The 19,479-nt window shown below is 37.0% G+C and overlaps 1 protein-coding gene across 3 annotated transcripts in view; it reads right to left on the bottom strand.

Annotated features, from left to right (window-relative positions):
• The window catches only part of LOC135219802 (anoctamin-8-like), a 495,835-nt gene that overhangs the window by 471,862 nt on the left and 4,494 nt on the right, over window positions 1-19,479 (bottom strand). For 2 of the 3 annotated variants that reach the window (XM_064256882.1, XM_064256881.1), the window contains exon 3: window positions 4,997-5,178. In XM_064256882.1, the coding sequence (XP_064112952.1) occupies window positions 4,997-5,051 (55 nt within the window). In that variant the 5' untranslated portion in view covers window positions 5,052-5,178. Of the gene's footprint in view, window positions 1-4,996; window positions 5,179-10,536; window positions 11,165-19,479 lie in introns of those variants that run through there. The other variant, XM_064256883.1, reaches the window with a different exon arrangement.

Below are 19,479 nucleotides of genomic sequence, written 5' to 3' on the forward strand. Positions count from 1 at the left end.
TCTCGATAGTTTCATTTGTCATTATGAATATGTCCTCGTAAGACATAGGGTTTACCCTTACTGTATTTAATAAGAAACTGGGACCAAACGCTACTGTATTGAAACATGCAACTTTTCAATGTACCCTGAGCTTCCTTGAATTCATGACAACATTCAAGATAAAAAAAAAACACCATCGTAAAGCAGAAGAGAGAAACTGCATATTCAAAGCTGTCGCAAAATAAACACAAAGAGAGTTGGCAAATGTTTTGCTTTTATCGTCAACGCCTGACCACCACCTGAGGGGGGACACCTGTGGAAACTTTGCACTTTCCGAAAAAAGATTTTTAGACCTCACTCGAGGAGAAGGGAGACGCCGGTCGGGGAGAGAGAGAGGAACCTGTTATCCCACACTGATTTTCTCGTAACAGCAATTTTTCTTCTTTCAGATAGCAAGACCAACAGTATTGAGCAGTATTGTCTTTCACACAAAGCGCACACACACACACACACACACACACATATATATATATATATATACTTTATATATATGACATTTTATATATATATATATATATATATATATATATATTAAGTAATAAAAATCCACACTTATGTAAGTTGTGTATTAGAAACATTATAAGACGGAAGCTTTCATCTAATATGAACAGTAGACATCGTCAGCTGCACTGATTTTTCCTTTTTAAAGGTACACACACACACACACACATACATATATATATATATATATATATATATATATATATATAATATGTGTGTGTGTACATATATATACTATATATTATGTGTGTATGTATATGTAATTGTTTATTTGATTATTTGTTTTATTCATATGGGTCTTATGAGCAAAGTGCAGGTTTGATCAAAAATAACAATTGCTAAGATAATCACCGGTCGTGTTTATATTGTGAGGAAGCTTCAGTGTGCGTTAGTTCGAGCGTGTATGTGTATTCGTAGAGGGAGGGCGGTGTGCCACACAATGCGGGGAATCCCCGCTATGCCGGGCCTAGTGCCACCTATCTCAGTGAATGCATTCCTCTTCGGATTTCAACGAGGTGACTCTCTCTCTCTCTCTCTCTCTCTCTCTCTCTCTCTCTCTCTCTCTCTTTTGTGTCCTTCCGTATGAGAAACAAGTCACATATACCGTATAGACTTCATTAATATTTATGTTCTTAAATTGTATCTAATATGGCCTTGATAATAATGAAAATATTGAACTGGCGCATTCTTCTTTCTAGGCCTTACGGCAAGCATGTGACCTACTCTTATCTGCATAGGCTTCAGTGAAGATTATATTTATAATTGCTGTCTAATATAACCTCAATACAGACTCAAATCTCTCTCTCTCTCTCTCTCTCTCTCTCTCTCTCTCTCTCTCTCTCTCTCTCTCACGCGCGCGCGCACACACACACACACTACCGGCTTTGATTCGCGTGTTGCTAAGTATTTGCATCATCAGAACAGAATATGTGCTGTCACCCAGCGCATCAAAGTTATGTAGTTCGTGATGGCTGTGTGCAAGATAAACTGCATGTAAGAGTGTGTATATTTTATATAAAAACTAAATTTTTCGGTATTTTGTGCATTTATAGCTGCTTGGAGGCACAAACCCCACCCGTGCCATGCTGTTTTTGATACGAGTACATTTGTGAATTGTAACGGAAGTGTCAACACTGTTTTCTCTGACGGTATATTTGTAGAGGGACGACTAAAAATATGTTCTGCATATATTTTTACTTTGCTGCTTTTCTCAGCGATGCAATTGTTACGAGACAGTGCTTCTTCTTCTTCTTCTTCTTCTTCTTCTTCTTCTTCTTCTTCTTCTTCTTCTTCTTCACTTTTGAATGCCTCGTTTAATTACTCGTATCTTTGACGGGAAAACTTGGCTTCTTTTGAAGGTCACTCTGACTGGGTGGCTGTTGTTGTGACTCACGAGTTGGTTTGTTGTTGCTTTTGAATTTACACTTCTTATTCGTATTCTTTTCCACCATCGAGGATTTGGAAATCAAAATTGTAGACAATAGGAACTTGATGTCACTACAGTCACCCGTACATGTTAATCATACGCCCCAAAAACACATGCCTGCTGTCTAGTCCAGGAACAGCACGGAATAGACTGCTTTTATTTTTTCTGTTGTACCCTGAGGTGAGGTTTATCAAATATTCATTTAGCCAAATAGTAATTCAATCATGAGTATTATCTAAAAGCAGAAGTTCTCACAATGTGATAATTTCAAAAACAGGTCGATAATTCTGAGCTGTGCTCTTATTATTATTTGCATTGCGAGCTTTCATTCATCCTATTTTTAATATTAATTTTTTTTTCGTTATATTTGGAAATCCTACCAGTTCAACTGGATTTTTTAAATCGGAATATCAGTCAGTGAACAACGCTCGAGTACTTTCATCCCAGTTTTCGAATTGAAGGGATCAGACTATTTTCAATCACACCAAGAGTAAGTCTTGACTTCACCTTTTGATAACCTTCTCATAGGCCCTCGATGCCACCTCTACCCGAGGGGTATTGTGAGCCTGGAGTGGTATGGTTATGTTTAACAAATGTTATGGTCAAGTTTTAGGTTTTTTAATGAGAATTAACTGTTCTCAATTGTTTTTTTGTCTGTCAGTTACCCAGAAATACCTGAGCCAAGTCCCAGCTGTGTCTCTATCACTATTTTCCCGATTAAAGCTATATAAATACTGTGCTGCAAAGAGATAGCATCTTTATTCCCAGATCCTCTTATTTCTTTCTTCTTCCTAACAGTCATGTGAATTTTGCAACCTTATGGATTTTTGTCTTATTAACCAACAGAGCTAAAAAAAAAAAAAAAAAAAAAAAATTTTAATGCCCTCAAATTCGCAGGAAACTGAGGCAAGAATTTTTTTAACTGAGACTACGGAAGATATGTTAAACACAACACATATGTTCGTATGTCTCTTTTGTTGGTCAGGTTTACATAGCAAGAGATATGATCCACATCATTATTGTTATTAATTGTGAAAATCCATGATGTTCGTAGGAACATCTACGGGAATTATTTACATTGTGCATGGACTAGGGTTATCTCCCAGATCGGTTTACGAAGCATAATATCGTGATCCTCAGCTCGTGATAATTCCAGAGATTTGTTTATTATTTTTCGTTGGCTGTCAATCTGACGGCTATACATTTTATGCAAACAATTCCCCGAGTGTTTCTGTTGAAATAACGTCAAATTGCACGTGCATTTTGCTATGAAAAACAAAGTACTGTCATTAATTACTGCTTCCCGAGTTCTAATTAGAAATACCACTTATTTTTTATTCAGACTTCCCACAATAGAGCGTTTAATTGAAATCATGAATTAAGCATTTTGTATACAACATTTAAGGTTGATTGCTTCCAAAAGCACCATTGCCAGAGTATACGATGTGACTGCGGTGCTCCCGAGTGGAAGGCCTCATATATTATACATTTTTAGCCTATTTATGTATATGAGAGCGTATGAAAGCACACACATTTATTTATAGATTAAAATATGTACGAACTGTGTATTTGTATGTTAATTGTGTGTAATCAGGAATAGTAAACAATTATGCTTTGTGTACGTCCCGTACCGTATTGTAATTATATAATTTGCATTTGTTTCATTAACTAATCGCTAAAGACATGAAACAAATGGAAGAGAGAGAGAGAGAGAGAGAGAGAGAGAGAGAGAGAGAGAGAGAGAGAGGTGGGTTAAAAAAAAGAAAAGTCCAATAAACAACAAAACCCGGGCAACCGACCCTTGGCCGCGTGGCCAAGGCTCTCGGGGATCAAGGATCGCCTTCAAACTGTACATCTGTTCACCTTGACATGCCCCACGAGAGCCACCAACTAACGTCCTGAAATTAAAAGCAACTTTTGTCTGTTCGGTTTTTACTCGCCATTTGTTTTGGCTTCTCTGTCCAATTTATAAATACCGGCACCTAGTGATTTACAAATTCACATTATATATAAGACTGTATGTAGTAGGCGTTAAGAAAATGGTGTTGGGTGTAACCACATCCCATAATATGAGCTGAGGGCTGAAAAACGAAAGGGTATCACCTGTTGCTTCCTCCCTAAGGGGAAAATATGTCGAAAATATGTCGTATGTACGTATATATGTAATGTTTATCTGTTTTCACTTGCTGTCAGTGCCTTTAGGTGACAGTAAAAGAAAGCCTGTTGTAAAACCTCATTGTCTCGACTTTTTAATCTTTATATTTGTTTGTTTTGTATTTATTTATTTTTTGTTTTTGTTTTTTTAAGGCACTACACATATGAAGGCCTTCACGGTACCTGTGCCAGTTTGTCTTTTTGTCAATTGTCTATAGTACATTTAGGCCAACTGCAAAAAACGAAACCCAGATAACTTCGTAATCTCTCTCTCTCAATTTATTTATAAAGAGTTTCGTATGACATCGTTATCGGAGACGAGGTTAGTCGTCTCGACCGTAATACAAAACCCTTAACGGTTCCTTCCTTCTTAAATTACCCTTCAAAACTCGCAGTTCCGTTTAATAATTAAATACGTAACTAGGGCTTGCACCGTGTGTTTGTGTGTGCATATATACGTATGTTGTATATATATATATATATATATATATATATTATATATATATATATATATATATATATATATAGATAGATAGATACTGACGTTTAAGTGCCAAAATATCACATGTAACTCTGCTAAGATTAACGTGCCCCAATTTTCAATGGCACTTTGATCCTTTACGTCTGAATTTTTTCGTCCGTCTGTTTACCAAGCTTACGTTACTTTCTTCCTTTCAAAGGGTTTAATCTTTTTCAATTTTTTTAGTACCGGTTGAGTTCCTAAGTTCGGGTTGTACCGCTTTTGTGAAAGACCTACGATTAATACTAATCCAAAGAAAATGAAAATAATAAAAAACGCAATAAATAGAAAAATACGCGCAAAACCACCAAAGGGGAATACAAGAAAGAAGGTTAGATTTTTGCTGTAATACTCACCCAAGTCGATGTTGTCCTTAAGGTTGAGTTGTGACAGCACCTTGATGGCAATCATGGTTAACACCGTTAGCACCAGATAGATGAGAATCAGTCGGTTGAGCTTGTAGTTTTCAGGCTCCAGGTCTTGAAGGGTCGAGAAATGGCTGACACCTTGTCTTAAAGACTTTGTACAGGATGTGACTCTGCAGAGAAAAAGAGATTGGTGTCATTTTCATTCTACAACAATAACTAATAATACTACGTAACATGTAAGTATTCCTGTGACAATAATGAAATCAATGATAATAATGATTTAAAAGCTTAAAGTTTCATTTTTGCGTTTCTTTTAAGATATTTGTTAAAAACTCTGCTGTTTGTCTATGCGGTTCATTGATGTTATGGCTACTTTGCCAACTGTCATGTTTTCATTGTCGATTATTATTTGAGCTGGCAAGTCATGATCATAGCAACCTTGACAATGAATGTGAAACTATACTTGTTCCAAGTAGCTTTAGCGTTGTCTTCATCTGGCTCTCCAGTTCTCTACAACACTTGAACATCCTCATAGCTGAAGTATGGCAAACTATAACAACTTTAATAGTGATTGAGGCTTTCGTAGAGAGATATTCTCTTTGGCCAGCTTCCATATTCATATGTCGTATATAGTATCCTTCTGTCAACATAATGCCAACGCCTTTGGAATTCATGTGGGCAATCATTTTGCAATGTTGGCATCTACAGGCTGTTGAGGTGCCTTAATGTAATAGTCTCTCTCTCTCTCTACCTCTCTCTATATATATATATATATATATATATATATATATATATATATATGTGTGTGTGTGTGTGTGTGTGTGTGTGTGTGTGTATGTATAAACAAGGTCGACCCAGAGTTTTTTATGGGGGGGGATCGTTTTTCTCAAAACTGGACCTTTTCTCACTATAAATTTCATTGCATAAATAGGTACATGGTGGCCTATAGCATATTCCTAGTATCACCCTTGTATTTCCTACTACCAAAGAATGATGTAAATGTTTAATAACAAAATTTACATAAAAAGACTTGCCAAAAAAACAAGAGATTGTTATTTAATACTTTGGAAGTACAGTTCAATAAAAAAAGGTTATAGTCAAAGAAAATATGGACTTCCAGAAATTTGGGGGGGCGTCCTTCGACCCCTTCACCCCACCTCGATACAAGTCTGCATATATATATATATATGTATATATATATATATATATATATATATATATATGATGATAAAAGGCTCATAAAACACTATTTTAACGTTGCAACCATATATTTCGAGCACTTCCTTCTGTGCTCCTGATCACTGGTAAAATATGGACAATTTTACCAGTGATCAGGAGCACAGAAGGATGTGCTCGAAAAATATGGTTGCAACGTTAAAATGGTGTTTTATGGGCCTTTTTATCTTCATATTATACTGTTGTATTACAGTAAAAAAGATTCTTCATTTATATAAAGTATATATATATATATATATATATATATATATATATATATATTATATATATATATATATATATATCCTTAGGGGGTAGGCCGTCAGTGCACATCACGCACGGTGCACTGTAGGCATTACTTTAGGTTCTTTGCAGCGTCCCTTCGATCCCTAGCTGCACCCCCTTTCATTCCCTTTACTGTACCTCCATTCATATTCTATCTTACTTCCCGCCCTCTTCAAAACAATTATTTTATAGTGCAACAAGGTTTTCCTCCTGTTATACCTTTATTTGAAACCTTGTTTACTCTCAAATTTCCTTTTTGCGCTGAATGACCTCATAGGTCAAAGTGCTTGGCCTTCAGCCTAAATTGTATATTCTGCTCTGTTTCTACATATATATATATCAATATAATATATACTGTATATATAAATATATATATATATATATATATATATATATATATATATATATATGCAATTGTAATAGCCAAAATGCTCTCTTAACTTCTTGAATTCGTTGATCTTTTTGGGATAGGCTTGTCACTACAAAGCCTGAAGGTCCAAGTTCAAAGAAATTTGAAGAAATTTTGATGTTCGGTACCGGGAAACAAACCCAGGGGTCAAGGTCGACAACGTGACATCTTTGTGAGTATGGAACCTGGATTCGTTTCCCGGTATCGAACATCAGAATTTTTTCAAATTTCTTTGAACTTGGATCTTTAGGCTTTGTAGTGACAAGCCTATCCAAAAAAAAGCAAAGAATTCAAGAAGTTAAGAGGGCATTGTAGCTATTACAATGGCATATGTATCTGGTAAAAAAAGTGACCAGTAGATTCTACACACACACACACACACATAAATAAAGGTATATATATATTAACATATATATATCTATATATTATATATATATCATATAATCTATAGATATATATATATATATATATATATATATATATATATATATTAATGGGAGATAGATAGAGAGAGAGAGAGAGAGAGAGAGAGAAGAGAGAGAGAGAATTCACCAAAATTATTTGATTAACCTTACAAGGAGCTGAATACCTAAATTTGTAAAGTTAATGAAACAAGAGAGGATTGTAGGGAGAGGAAATGGAAATAAATATTACAATATTTATCATAGTTAATGTATTTGGTTTATGAAACAGATTAGCATTTAAACAAACTGTGGAGTAGTGACATGCCGCTAATGTGGTAGTATTGAAGAGCCGTTAAGTTGTAACGTCACCGTGCAACCCTCTAGGACGTTGAATCTTTCAATTTGACTGCCTATTCAATTCCGTTTTGAATTCCATTTTCCCACTTCTTCCAACAGTCGTTTTTCTGGCAGAAGTTTACTTAGGACGCTGAGGGTGTTTCGTATCTTGTGTTATCTTTATACCAACTCGTTTGGCCCATGAAGAAATCAGTGGAGTAACGGTTCCAACTATGACCTAAATGGACCGTAATGAATGACAGCTCCGTCGAGCTCGAAAAGTGTCATAGCTTGTCATTCGCGGGCTCATATTTTATGCTGCCTACTTGCTATTCTTCACCCGTCTTTTATCTGTCCCCTCTGCCATACGTTTTGTGATCCCAAGATCCTGTTGGTTTCACAGTAGTTACAAGTAGAAAAACGGTAATTGTTCTGGATAAGTTTGTGATGACCAGAGAGTAAGACAGGTAGCTGGGTACTGATAATTTATTACAGACGAACTGGGTTGACATAGACTGGTGCGGACGGATAAGTAGTACCGACTCGCACCGAGAGCAGAAATGACTCTGAGACAGTAGATTTGTGTTTTCTTACAGACATACATTTAAAGATAATAAGGCCGCAGAACGATCTATAGATGGTTACAGGAACAACGCGGCTTAATGATGAGATGCAATAAAAATATAGAAAAGGCGTTGTCCTTGCAAGTTTCTTTTTTGTTTTGTTGTTAGATGGAACGTAATTAGCAAGGGATGATACTTGTATGACGACCCTCGAACGAAAGCTGCTTGAAAATACTTCATTGTCGTCCGAGTAAGACCGACGGATTATAGTACTTTTTAATTTTTTTTTCTTTCTTTTTAAGCAAACGATAAAAATCTGCAGCCGATGTCATTGAAACTTCCTTCTTGCTTTTGATTGGTCATTTATTGTTGAAATAGTAGGAAATAAATACGTGTCTACATTTTACTTGTTTTCAAATGATACATTATCATGATGAAAATTTAGTCATATTAAAGACCTGGGTGCGTAACCAAGTGTCAGCGGCGAGTGTCCATTCCGCACTCATCTCACACTGTTCTTTCCCAGTCATCCTTCTTTTGTGCGCCACGCTTTCTTAGTCAAAATCCTACCATACACCTTCAGGTTTACTCTGTAGTTTTGTCCCCTATAAAATTCTTAGCCTCCTCTATCTCCCATATCCGTCTGCAAGGGGACAGAAATCACTTTCAGCCATTCTTTCATCCCTGGCAAACAAAACCACTCTTTCACCACTGTACCGCAACATTTTACCTCTAATCTCATATACATTCCTGGTGTGTTTCACTGTAACTTCTTCAGCAGTTACTTACATGAGGATTCTTACTTAGAACTGCATTCTCTTCAGACATTAATTCTCCACTTGCATATTTTATTCTGAGATACATGTATTCATTAACCTTTAATTGTTCATTTGCTTCTTATCTTATAGCCCTCTCTCTTTTTATGATGTGCCTTTTTCTCTCTCACACATTCCTCTGTGAAACCACACATCTCACTGCTAACTTTATGACCCCCGACGTGGAATTTTTCTCAGACTTCATATAATCCTCCAACTTCTGAGTTTTCATCTTGTTTTTATTTTATTTCCTCCTTATCAAGCTCACTTATCGTAATTACCTTTACAGCTACATTTTCACCCCTTTTTCTCCAGCTTAAGCTTCTGTATACCTTAGCTTTTACATCAACCAGCTAATGATCAGATATAAGGCCAGCCATTCCCCTTCTCCCTGTTACATCCATCAGCTACTCTGCATCTACTTCGCATGATCACATAATCAGTTAATCTCTTTTCCTTGCCATTTTCTCTTTCCACAGTATATTTATTAATGATTTTCATTGGAAACGATTCATCTCACATAATCAAACCCTTCTCAAACACATTTCTACAAGTCTATCTCCATCTCTCTATCCGTCACCTACCTTTGCATGTAAATTACTCTCAGACTCCCTGAGACACTCTTGTACTCTCAGTCCTTTCCCATACACACTCACCAGTTCATTTTTCTCCTGTTACAGTCAACCGTGTCCATGCAATCCTTAATCAAATATTCACCTGTTCCCAAAGGGTCCCTAATACAACAAATGTATCATCCTTGCACCTTTCACCTACCTCAGGCACAATCACAGTGTCCTTCCGGCACGTGACTTTCACATCATATGACAGCGAGAATGTTGTTGTTATTCAAGCATTTCCAGGAGTGAATATTTTGATGCCATTGAACACATGGAATGAGGCTCGGCTACTATTTATGAGGCGTTTCCTCTCACCAAGGCGTCCACAACCCCCTACTATGAACTTCTTTGTTTTGGCATACAATATCGCTGTAACCAAAACATTTTGCACATCTTAGGGCCGCTACAAATAAAAGGCTCTATTGTTTTCTACTACCACGATAGCGGTCCTCAATAAGAACTCAGACATGACGTTCGTGGTTGTCATTGGCCTCCAGATATAGGCTTATCCACCATTCGAGGGCCATGTCCTCCCCAGGAGAGAGTTCTAAGTCCATTGTTAGGCGCTCTCCGGAAACCCCGAACCATTTACATTACTTGGGACAGCGGATGGTACTCCTTCCTACTACTAGAGTAATAATGAAATGTATTTGACTGATTTGTATGTATATACGTACGTATATATGTGTGTATATATATATGTGTGTGTATGAGTGTTTAAATCAACATGGTTATTATAGAAGATATGGTATATTCTTGTAAAAGACTGATTATTATTGCCTGTTATCAGTAACAAACCACCAGCCAGCCTTACCACTGTTCATCACCATATTTTGTACTAATCTAAACATGAGTAAACAGGTTAATATAATCAGGTGACTTACATCTGTAAAGTTAATATTGTGACACTCCGCCGCTGGTAAAATGCTTGTCACTAGCACTGCATTTTTATTTTGATTGACTTTGTTCTTGTTGACGCATTCAGAGTCTTGAATCATTATCCACTTCATGAGAATGCGAATGTCTACAGTTTGGAAGTAAACAAGCTTTACTCTTTTGTATAGCCTGTCCTCGGCCAAGATTTATTTTTAATTTATGTTAGCTCTGTTTTCTGATCAAAAATATACCATCTAACTGAATATATCATCAGTTAAAGGTAAATATATCCTCGCTTAATTCTAAAGTGTATCCGTATTCAACACTGAACGTTCCCACAATTAATGTCTGGTTATAATGAATATATTCATATTATCATGTGATCATTATATCCTACGTAATATACGTATATCGCCACTTAAGTTCTCAGTCCCCTTGAACAATTTGCACTCTTGCGTTATATACATGCCTCAGATTATTGTATCCCTTAGCACCACTATCGCCATCAGTTCAGTAGCCGATGGGATGCAGCTAACTGTGTTTCACGGTCACTTTAAGATTTCCGGTCACTTTACTCCTCATTCAAGACGATGATATTCCTGCAGCAGCGTGATTGACGAAAGAGAGAACATAAAACTGACTCCCACGACCTTAGTCTCCCTCAAACTGGACAGGCCTTTTGTTTGTGGCTTGTTGCAGGTTATTAGCCAAACGATGATTTGCGTTACTTAGCATTCAGACGGGTCATTGAGAACAGTACGATGTAGAGCTTCATAAATAAAGAGTATAAACGAAATGAAACAAAATAAAGACGAAAATTATAGAAATGTCGTGGTGGGGATTTGACAGCTCATATGACGGGAACCTTGGCAGCTTGGTTAAAGCAAAGACAGCTGACTGCCAAAGAGGTGTTTGTCTGTGTGCGGGTGTCTGTCTCCCTTATGCTCTCTTGGACGAGCTCAGCTCAGAGCAACGCCATATCTCATTTCAAAAGTGCTTAGTAGATCGAGATGAAATGTTTGCATGTTCAACCTGCATGCTTCCTCACATGAACTTTATATACATAAATCTCTTGCATGGGCAGTGGCATAACGCGTAACGTTCGCTAATGGTACAAACGTTGAATAGTGCACACGCTTGATACGAGTGGCTGAATTGTAGTGATGCGAAAGGATACTTTCCAAGGACTTTCGTGTATTTAGTGTATACATAACTTAAAAATTGCTTATACAATAAATGCATAAAAACTTTGGGGAGCATTCGATGATATCAGAATAATTCTGGTGTTAGCTTTATATATATATATATATGTTATATATATATATATATATATATATATATATATATATATATACACTTACATATATATATACATATATATACATGTATGTATGTATGTATGTATGTACGCTGCTAACACCATCACCAGTGTCGCATAATTGAATGCTTCCAAGCCGTAGTGTACATATGTGTGTATAAATATACATATGTACATACGTACCTTGGGGACACAGTCCTTATCATAGGCAATACTCGTTGAGCGCTGATAAACAAGTCGCATGTACCACTTCAAGACATCACATTCCAATTTCATGTTTCTTCAGATCTACAATAGTGAAACTTTGAAGGATGATACGAATATCGCTGCAATGTTTCTCCATATATACAGTATATATGTGTGCGTGTTTGTGAATTTTTATCACATACACCGTGACTTTCTTTTTAATTTCAGAGACATGAAGCTGCAAACGTCGTTTATTAATATCCAGTTCGCTCTACCTCGGGAATATCGCCGAAGAGGAGTGAGAATTGATTAACGATTCGACACCTGGTCCAGACAGCCGAATGGTACTGTCCCTGACAGTCGTCGATCCGTACTGTCGGCCGATCGAACCTTCCAGATGCCGCATCGTTTATCAGTTAAAACTTCCCGTCGGTGATATTCCCGGGGTAGAGCGAACTGGATATTAAACGACATTTCTAGATATATGTTTTTTTGCACATGTGTGTATGTTTATTTTCAAGTGATGAAAATAAACATACACACACATACACACATGCACATACACACACATACACACATGCACACACACACATACACACACACACACACACACACATATATATATATATATATATATATATATATATATTGACTCTGATGTCGGCGGTGTGCACGTGCGCCAGGTCTTGAATGCGTGACCATAAGGCAAAATAGGAAGCTTGGTCACATGATCCATCAACATCTAGAAGCTGGGTATGGGGTTTGCAAACTCATCTTGTAAGTGTTTGTGGACAACTGGAGTTGTATAACTGGCGCCAACTCATTGAATGGGAAAACTGTTATGGAGAAGCAATTATAAAATATGAATGTCATCAATTGTCATCAATTCATCATCACCTTGAGACAATCTACAAGTTGATCCTGTAGGATGACTTAGTCATCGGAAATTATCATAACCTTTGAAATAAATACGAAATTCAAACTGGACAGTAGTAGGTTCATCACGTATTCCGAATTATCCCCCCCAGTCTTCGCTTAGTTTTCTCCTCCATCATTCATTATACAAGTGTAGAAGTCAAAGTCGAGGAAATGTAAGATTATATAAGCATTATAGTCAAATTCGAGGAAATGTAAGACCTTTGATTAGTTCACTCCATACCTTCCATGTATAAGATATAGCATTCGATTTAAAGATTCTAAATATTTGACGGTAGTGAATACAAACCGTATAAAACAGATAGATGTTTGTAAGGCTCCTGGAGATTGGACCGATAGGCGTTTTGGTGACAGTCATTTCACAAAGGGTTTTTACCTGTCGGACATTTTACTAAGTGGATATGTGGCCGAAAAGTCCCCCTTAGGACGGGTATCACTGCCCATGGTGCTGTCAATGCACCTCAATTGGTGCATTGTCGTCTTTACTGAAGGGTGATTGCAATGTCCCTTCGAGTTCCTCGCTGGACAAGTGGTTTTCACGCTCGGCTGCCAATCCGGTGGTCCGAAGTTCGAATCCTGGCTTGGCCAACGCGGAACCAGAGGAATTTATGTCTGGTGATAGAAATTCATTTCTTGATATAGTGTGGTTAGGATCCCACAGTAAGCTGCAGGTCCCGTTGCTAGGTGACCAATTTGACCAATTGGTTCCGAGCCACGTAAAAATATCTAATCCTTCGGGCCAGCCCTAGGAGAGCTGCTAATCAAGTCAGTGGTCTGGTAAAACTAAGATATACTTAACTTAATGTCCCTTCGGACCCTGGCTGCACTCACTCTTGAGCCTGTTCTCTACTCGTACTTCCATCCCTCTTCCTGAAGAACAGAGTGCGAGACCGTTGGCATTTATTCTAAGGTTTCGGGATGTGTTTGATATTTTGGCTATTGTACTTAGTAAATGCAGATGGAAATAACCTTTCATGAAAAAATGAAAGAACAAGTCCGTTCAATCAAATTCACGCCAAAACAAAAAGGAATTGTCGCTTGATTTCTCTAGGCATTTCTGTCAGACAAGAACAATTTCACCATAAATTTAATATAGCAACCAGTGGTTTCACATATGTCCGTTATTTTTGAGGACTTCGTATCAACATAAAAATCTCTGTTCCTTAAAGTATTACGTATTGTCAGTTCTAAATTCCCGAATAAAAAACTAGACTGGGGCAAGACGTGTTATCTAACTCATATATTGGATAATTGCTACAATAAAAGTGATGGGAAAGCCAGAATTTCCTATACGAAATAAGAAAATTTCTGGCTTCCCGGGAATTCATCAGTTTTGAGTCTATCAATTCATGGTTGCAAATATTCAAGGTAAATGTAATCATTTCTTATAATAACAGTGAAAAAAACATGTAATAGGAAATTGTCCTAATCAGATTGACAACATTGTTTATAAAATCCCTTGTGTAGACTTTTAATTTCTTTTATTTGGGCTTAATGAATAAGGAATTGCAATTAAGAATGAAACAGCATAAATATTTATTTTGAACCGGTCAAAAGAATAATATTTGTTTGCATACCGAAGCAAACAATCACATGGAATGGATTGGTTCCATTGTATTTAATAATATTGTTTCACAAAACCTCATTGAGACTGCAGTGATACATCTAACAAGGGAAGATAACATTAATTTAAGGCCTGGCCTAGAAACTATTAAGCCCATTCCGTCGAAGATTTTCAAAGGGGATTTACAATAGAAACTGAAGAAATTGGTAATCCCGGCTAGTCATTGGCCCTCTTTGGTTTATCCAGTTACTTGCGATAATCTTCAACAGCTGACCCCACCTGAAGGCCTACTCTAGAGGCCTTCAGTCCTTTTTATGCATTGAAATAGTTATATAGCCTCTTTTTAACTCTAATTTTAATTGTTCTTTGTAATACCAAGTCATCTTCTTTTCCACTGTGTACTTTCCTTATAAATGTCTTTAGATAAGCGTGAAAGTTCCTGCGTTCTGTTGTTTCCTGTTTCCTTGTTTGCCATATCATGTTATTCCCATAATATATATATTGTAACATATTTACATTGCCATCCTCTCTCTGCTTACTTGTATTAAGATCCAGAGTCTTATGCTTTGGCAGGTAGCCAGCCCATACCTACACCATTGGAAGAGCGACAGGGCACTTTTGAGGTGTGCCAGTCAGGAAAGATCCAGGTAAGGAGTTTGAATACAGCAATGGGAGTATTTAGCGCCAAGGAACTGGGCGTCCCAGATTTTAATCCCTTGCCTCTCCTATTTTGCGACCTCAGCTATTACCTCTAGAATGTTCTCTCAGACAATCAGCGGAGGTGAAAACGCGGGAAGAAATGGCGTTTGTCCTCAGGTGAAATTGACAGTTATAAAAGCAAGTCAGCTCCTGCAAGCATCCTCAGTCCTGTGTCCCTTCTCCATGAGAGCAGACTCACTGTCTATCATGTGGTTGTGCCGTGTCCCCGACCTTACCCCTGTTCTTCATGGTACTCTTTCTGTGAACTGGAACCCAAATCAGGCCACATACGGTTTACGTGAGGTCCAAAGGAAGTCATTTCAGCTCATCCAGTCATAGTTGCAAAAGTGCACTTTGCAAGGCCCACCCATGTTATGTGTAAAGACATTCAAGTGTTATCAGTTTTCTGTTCCTCATCCTGAATCTCTTATTTCACATCCTCATTTCTCTCCCCAGTAAAGTACTTACTGATATCCTGTTACTCATTATTCAAATGCTTCCCTGTGTGAATTCGTGAATTAGTCTTCCCTTGCTCGTAGTGAACCTTAAATCACTCTTCCCATGTGCTTATAATTCCTTGGAAAGAACTACATGTCCATGAAGCTTTACTGGGAATTATTCTATATCCAGATACGTGTTGTCTCATTAACCTCGCCTCCATCACAACCATCTTGCCTAGTGGAAAGACTGCCAAGAGGAGGCAGTCATGTTAACTTTGCTAGATGTTCCTGTAACGTAAGTCCCAAGGATCCCATCGTGTTTCCTGAGCCCTCAGGCTCTGTTGTGCTTTAATTTTGTATAATTAATTTTCTTATTCTGGAAGCCTAACAGAGTTATGCTATTTGCTGTTGAATTTAGCATAGATGTGCTTTATTAAGAATTATATAAGTGCTGTAATAAAATAGAATATTGAAATTAATCAGAGCTTTCAGTGGCGACCTTTTCTAATAATTATATATGTTAGAGCATATCCAGGTGTTTCTATTGGTTGCAATCTGTCACAGTAAGTGGTTAGACAAGGTCCAGGTAAAGTCCCTATTACATCTGTCCATTCCTGTGCCCAAAACTTAGGAATATATATATATATATATATATATATATATATATATATATATATTATATATATATATATATATATATATATTCATTAAACCTTCAGGTAAAATCCCTTATGGAATGAGTGAACAAACTGTAAACCCTCCCCAATAGGGTTCCAAAGGAAAATCAACTTGCAGAGAAAGATAAGTTATAGAGAAGGGTGATAAATAAATAAATATGAGGATATAGACAGTAAAACAGATACACCTGAACTCAGGAGATATCAGCAGAAAGCAGGAATGAATCTGCTCCTTGGTTAAACATTTAAAGATCAGAAGACTCCACAACTTCACTAAAACTATTGCAGATTTTAGTTATAGCCAAAATAAAATTCCTAGCAGACTGAGTAACATGAAACCCGATACTCGAAAACGACACATTTACAGCATCAGCTTGCCTACTGTTGCAAGCAAATACAGCTAGATCAGGTAAAGGAGAGCGCAGAGGATGTCTTTCATTGTAAACCATTTTATGCAACAAACAGTGAACTCTCTATACGTTTATGCCACAATTCCACATTAAGAATTGGTGACGTAACTCTATCCAAGACTTTGAGAAGGGAATCAATAACCTAAAACCACACTCGAGAACAGCACTCCAAACAAGAAAAACAAAAAGCATTAAAACATTCATCATGAAAAATTTAAAAACATTCCTACAAGATACTAACTTTTGAGAAACTGAGGAAGCAATATTACATATATGCTTCAGAAGAGTCTGTTCATTATCAAAAGTTACACATAGAAAATTAAATGAGTTACTGACATTTACAGCTTACAGCTGCACCATTTAAATGTAAATTAGGATCCAAAGGCAAAAGTGTTCAGGATCAACCAACTCTCATGTTTTGAGTTTTAGGAGGGTTAAGCTTCATGGCCCAAAGCTTATGCCACTCATCAATATGTGCCAGATCTCTGTTCAAGGATCCCACTACCCCAGACCTAAGCCATGAAGAAGGGACAACAGGTGGAAGAGTAGCATCACTGGCAAAGCAATCATCTTGTTCTCCAGACCTTTCTACTGATCACTATTATAGATGATGATAGCAAGATTCCAAGATCACTAGTTTGAGGAACACCCGAAATGACATTACTAAAGCTACTATACTAACCATCAATACAGACCCTTTGGGTTCTGCCCATGGAAAGTGCATTCAAGGTATTAACGAAAGATCCGTCAATTCCCAATAATCTTAGCCTGTAGATAATTGCTGTATGACTTGTGCAACTTCATCAATAGCACTCTGCAAGATGGTAGATATTAATAAGATTGCATGACGAATACCAAGGCCTTTATAAAACCCAAACTGTAATGCTGGTAACAAGTTATTATCTTTAACAAACTTATAACGATGCTTAGGGATTAACTTCTCTAAAACCTTAGATAGGAGAGGCATAATTGAAATATATCTATATTCTGAGTGGCGGCATGAGAGTGGATTTAGTCTCTTACGTATTGGAACAAAAGTTTCATTTCCTCCAAACAGAAGGAAAACTTCCTGACCCAACTATTTTATGGAAAATATTACCTATCTTAGGAGCAATGAAAAAGATCCCATTAAAGTTATTCCACCGTAACTGTCAAGCCCCAGAAGAAAAGTTCAGGCTTTTCTAGATCTGAGGGCCACTGAACACAACTTTGGCTCTGGAAAGCATGACTAAGACAACACCAATATGCTGTTTGCTCACAGACTTGAGCCAAAAGTTGTGTTTTCTGTTAGCTTGGTGAGACTAAGGGTGATACATCGGTAGATGCTGGGCTAAAGAAAGGGTAACATGCGGGTACTAGAGTTCCCTGATGTTGTGATTTGATTATGTTTTCGTTTATTTGAATGATGCACCCAATTTGGATATTGTTTACAAACTTTACCCCTGCGGCTAACCATGCATAAATGAATCAGTGGATACTTGGGTCCGACTGTGTGTATTTATATATATGCATATGTATATACATGCATAAATATACATACATAGAAATACTGGCAACTTTTTACCAGATATCTATCTATTTTTAATAGCTACAATGATCTTTCAACTTCTCGATTTCTTCACATGTGGGATACACATGTCACAAGAAAGCCCACAATCCAAATGGAGAAGGAATAGAGACATTCTGATGCCGGAGTGGATTCGAACTGGCACCCAATATGTCGTAATATGGTTATCCTTAACCACTTGACCACGAAGAAGTATACAAATTTATCTCCACTCATACATACTCGTACTTACACATGCAACTGTCGAATGTAATTGTAATAACCACAATGCACTAATTTTAACTTCTCGATTTCGAATAATAATCTGTGTTACTAGAGCTAGAACCGACCCATTTACTATAGGAGCATATCGTTCAAGCGTTTATTGCATTCGAAGCCGAGTTCGACAGATATGTGTGTATGAGCGGGAATGGAATTCCGTCCTTTCCTTTGCTGAGGTGGTTAAGGTTGACCTTCTACTTAAGTATCGGCTGCGGCTTGGATCCTGCCACCGGCGTCAGAATTTCTTCATTTCTATCTGTATTTGAATCCTTGGCATTGGGAAATCTCACACACACACACCCATATATGTATGTATGTATGTAATCATATATATATATATATATATATATATATATATATTATATATATATAGTCATATCACATTTCCGTGATTCATATACATATATCGAGCTACAATGTCCTTTAATATCTAATTCGCTCTACCTCGGAATTAATATATTTTCATATATGCTTAACCGAAGGGGAATTTTTTCTCGATAATAGACTTGCCTGGACCAGGGCGCGAACCCATTGTTAAAGCTTCACTGACGTTCCTGGATTTGAAAGGATCCATGGGTTCGCGCCCGGGTCCAGGCAAGTCTATTATCGAGAAAAAATTACCCTTCGTTTAAGCATATATGAAAATATATTAATTCCTAGGTAGAGCGAATTAGAGATTAAAGGACATTGTAGCTCGATATATATATATATATATATATATATATTATATATATATATATATTATATCCTCTTATTTATTTATATTTAGATAGATATATTGTTTATGTTTGAAAAATCACAGTAAATGCACGTGACTTCATTAAATAAGCGAATACCTCAGGAAAATGATAGGCAGAAATCCAAGCGCTTTCGTCTTCACTAAGACATTGTCA

This window comes from Macrobrachium nipponense, chromosome 1 (assembly GCF_015104395.2).
Source record: "Macrobrachium nipponense isolate FS-2020 chromosome 1, ASM1510439v2, whole genome shotgun sequence".
Classification (NCBI taxonomy): domain Eukaryota; kingdom Metazoa; phylum Arthropoda; class Malacostraca; order Decapoda; family Palaemonidae; genus Macrobrachium; species Macrobrachium nipponense.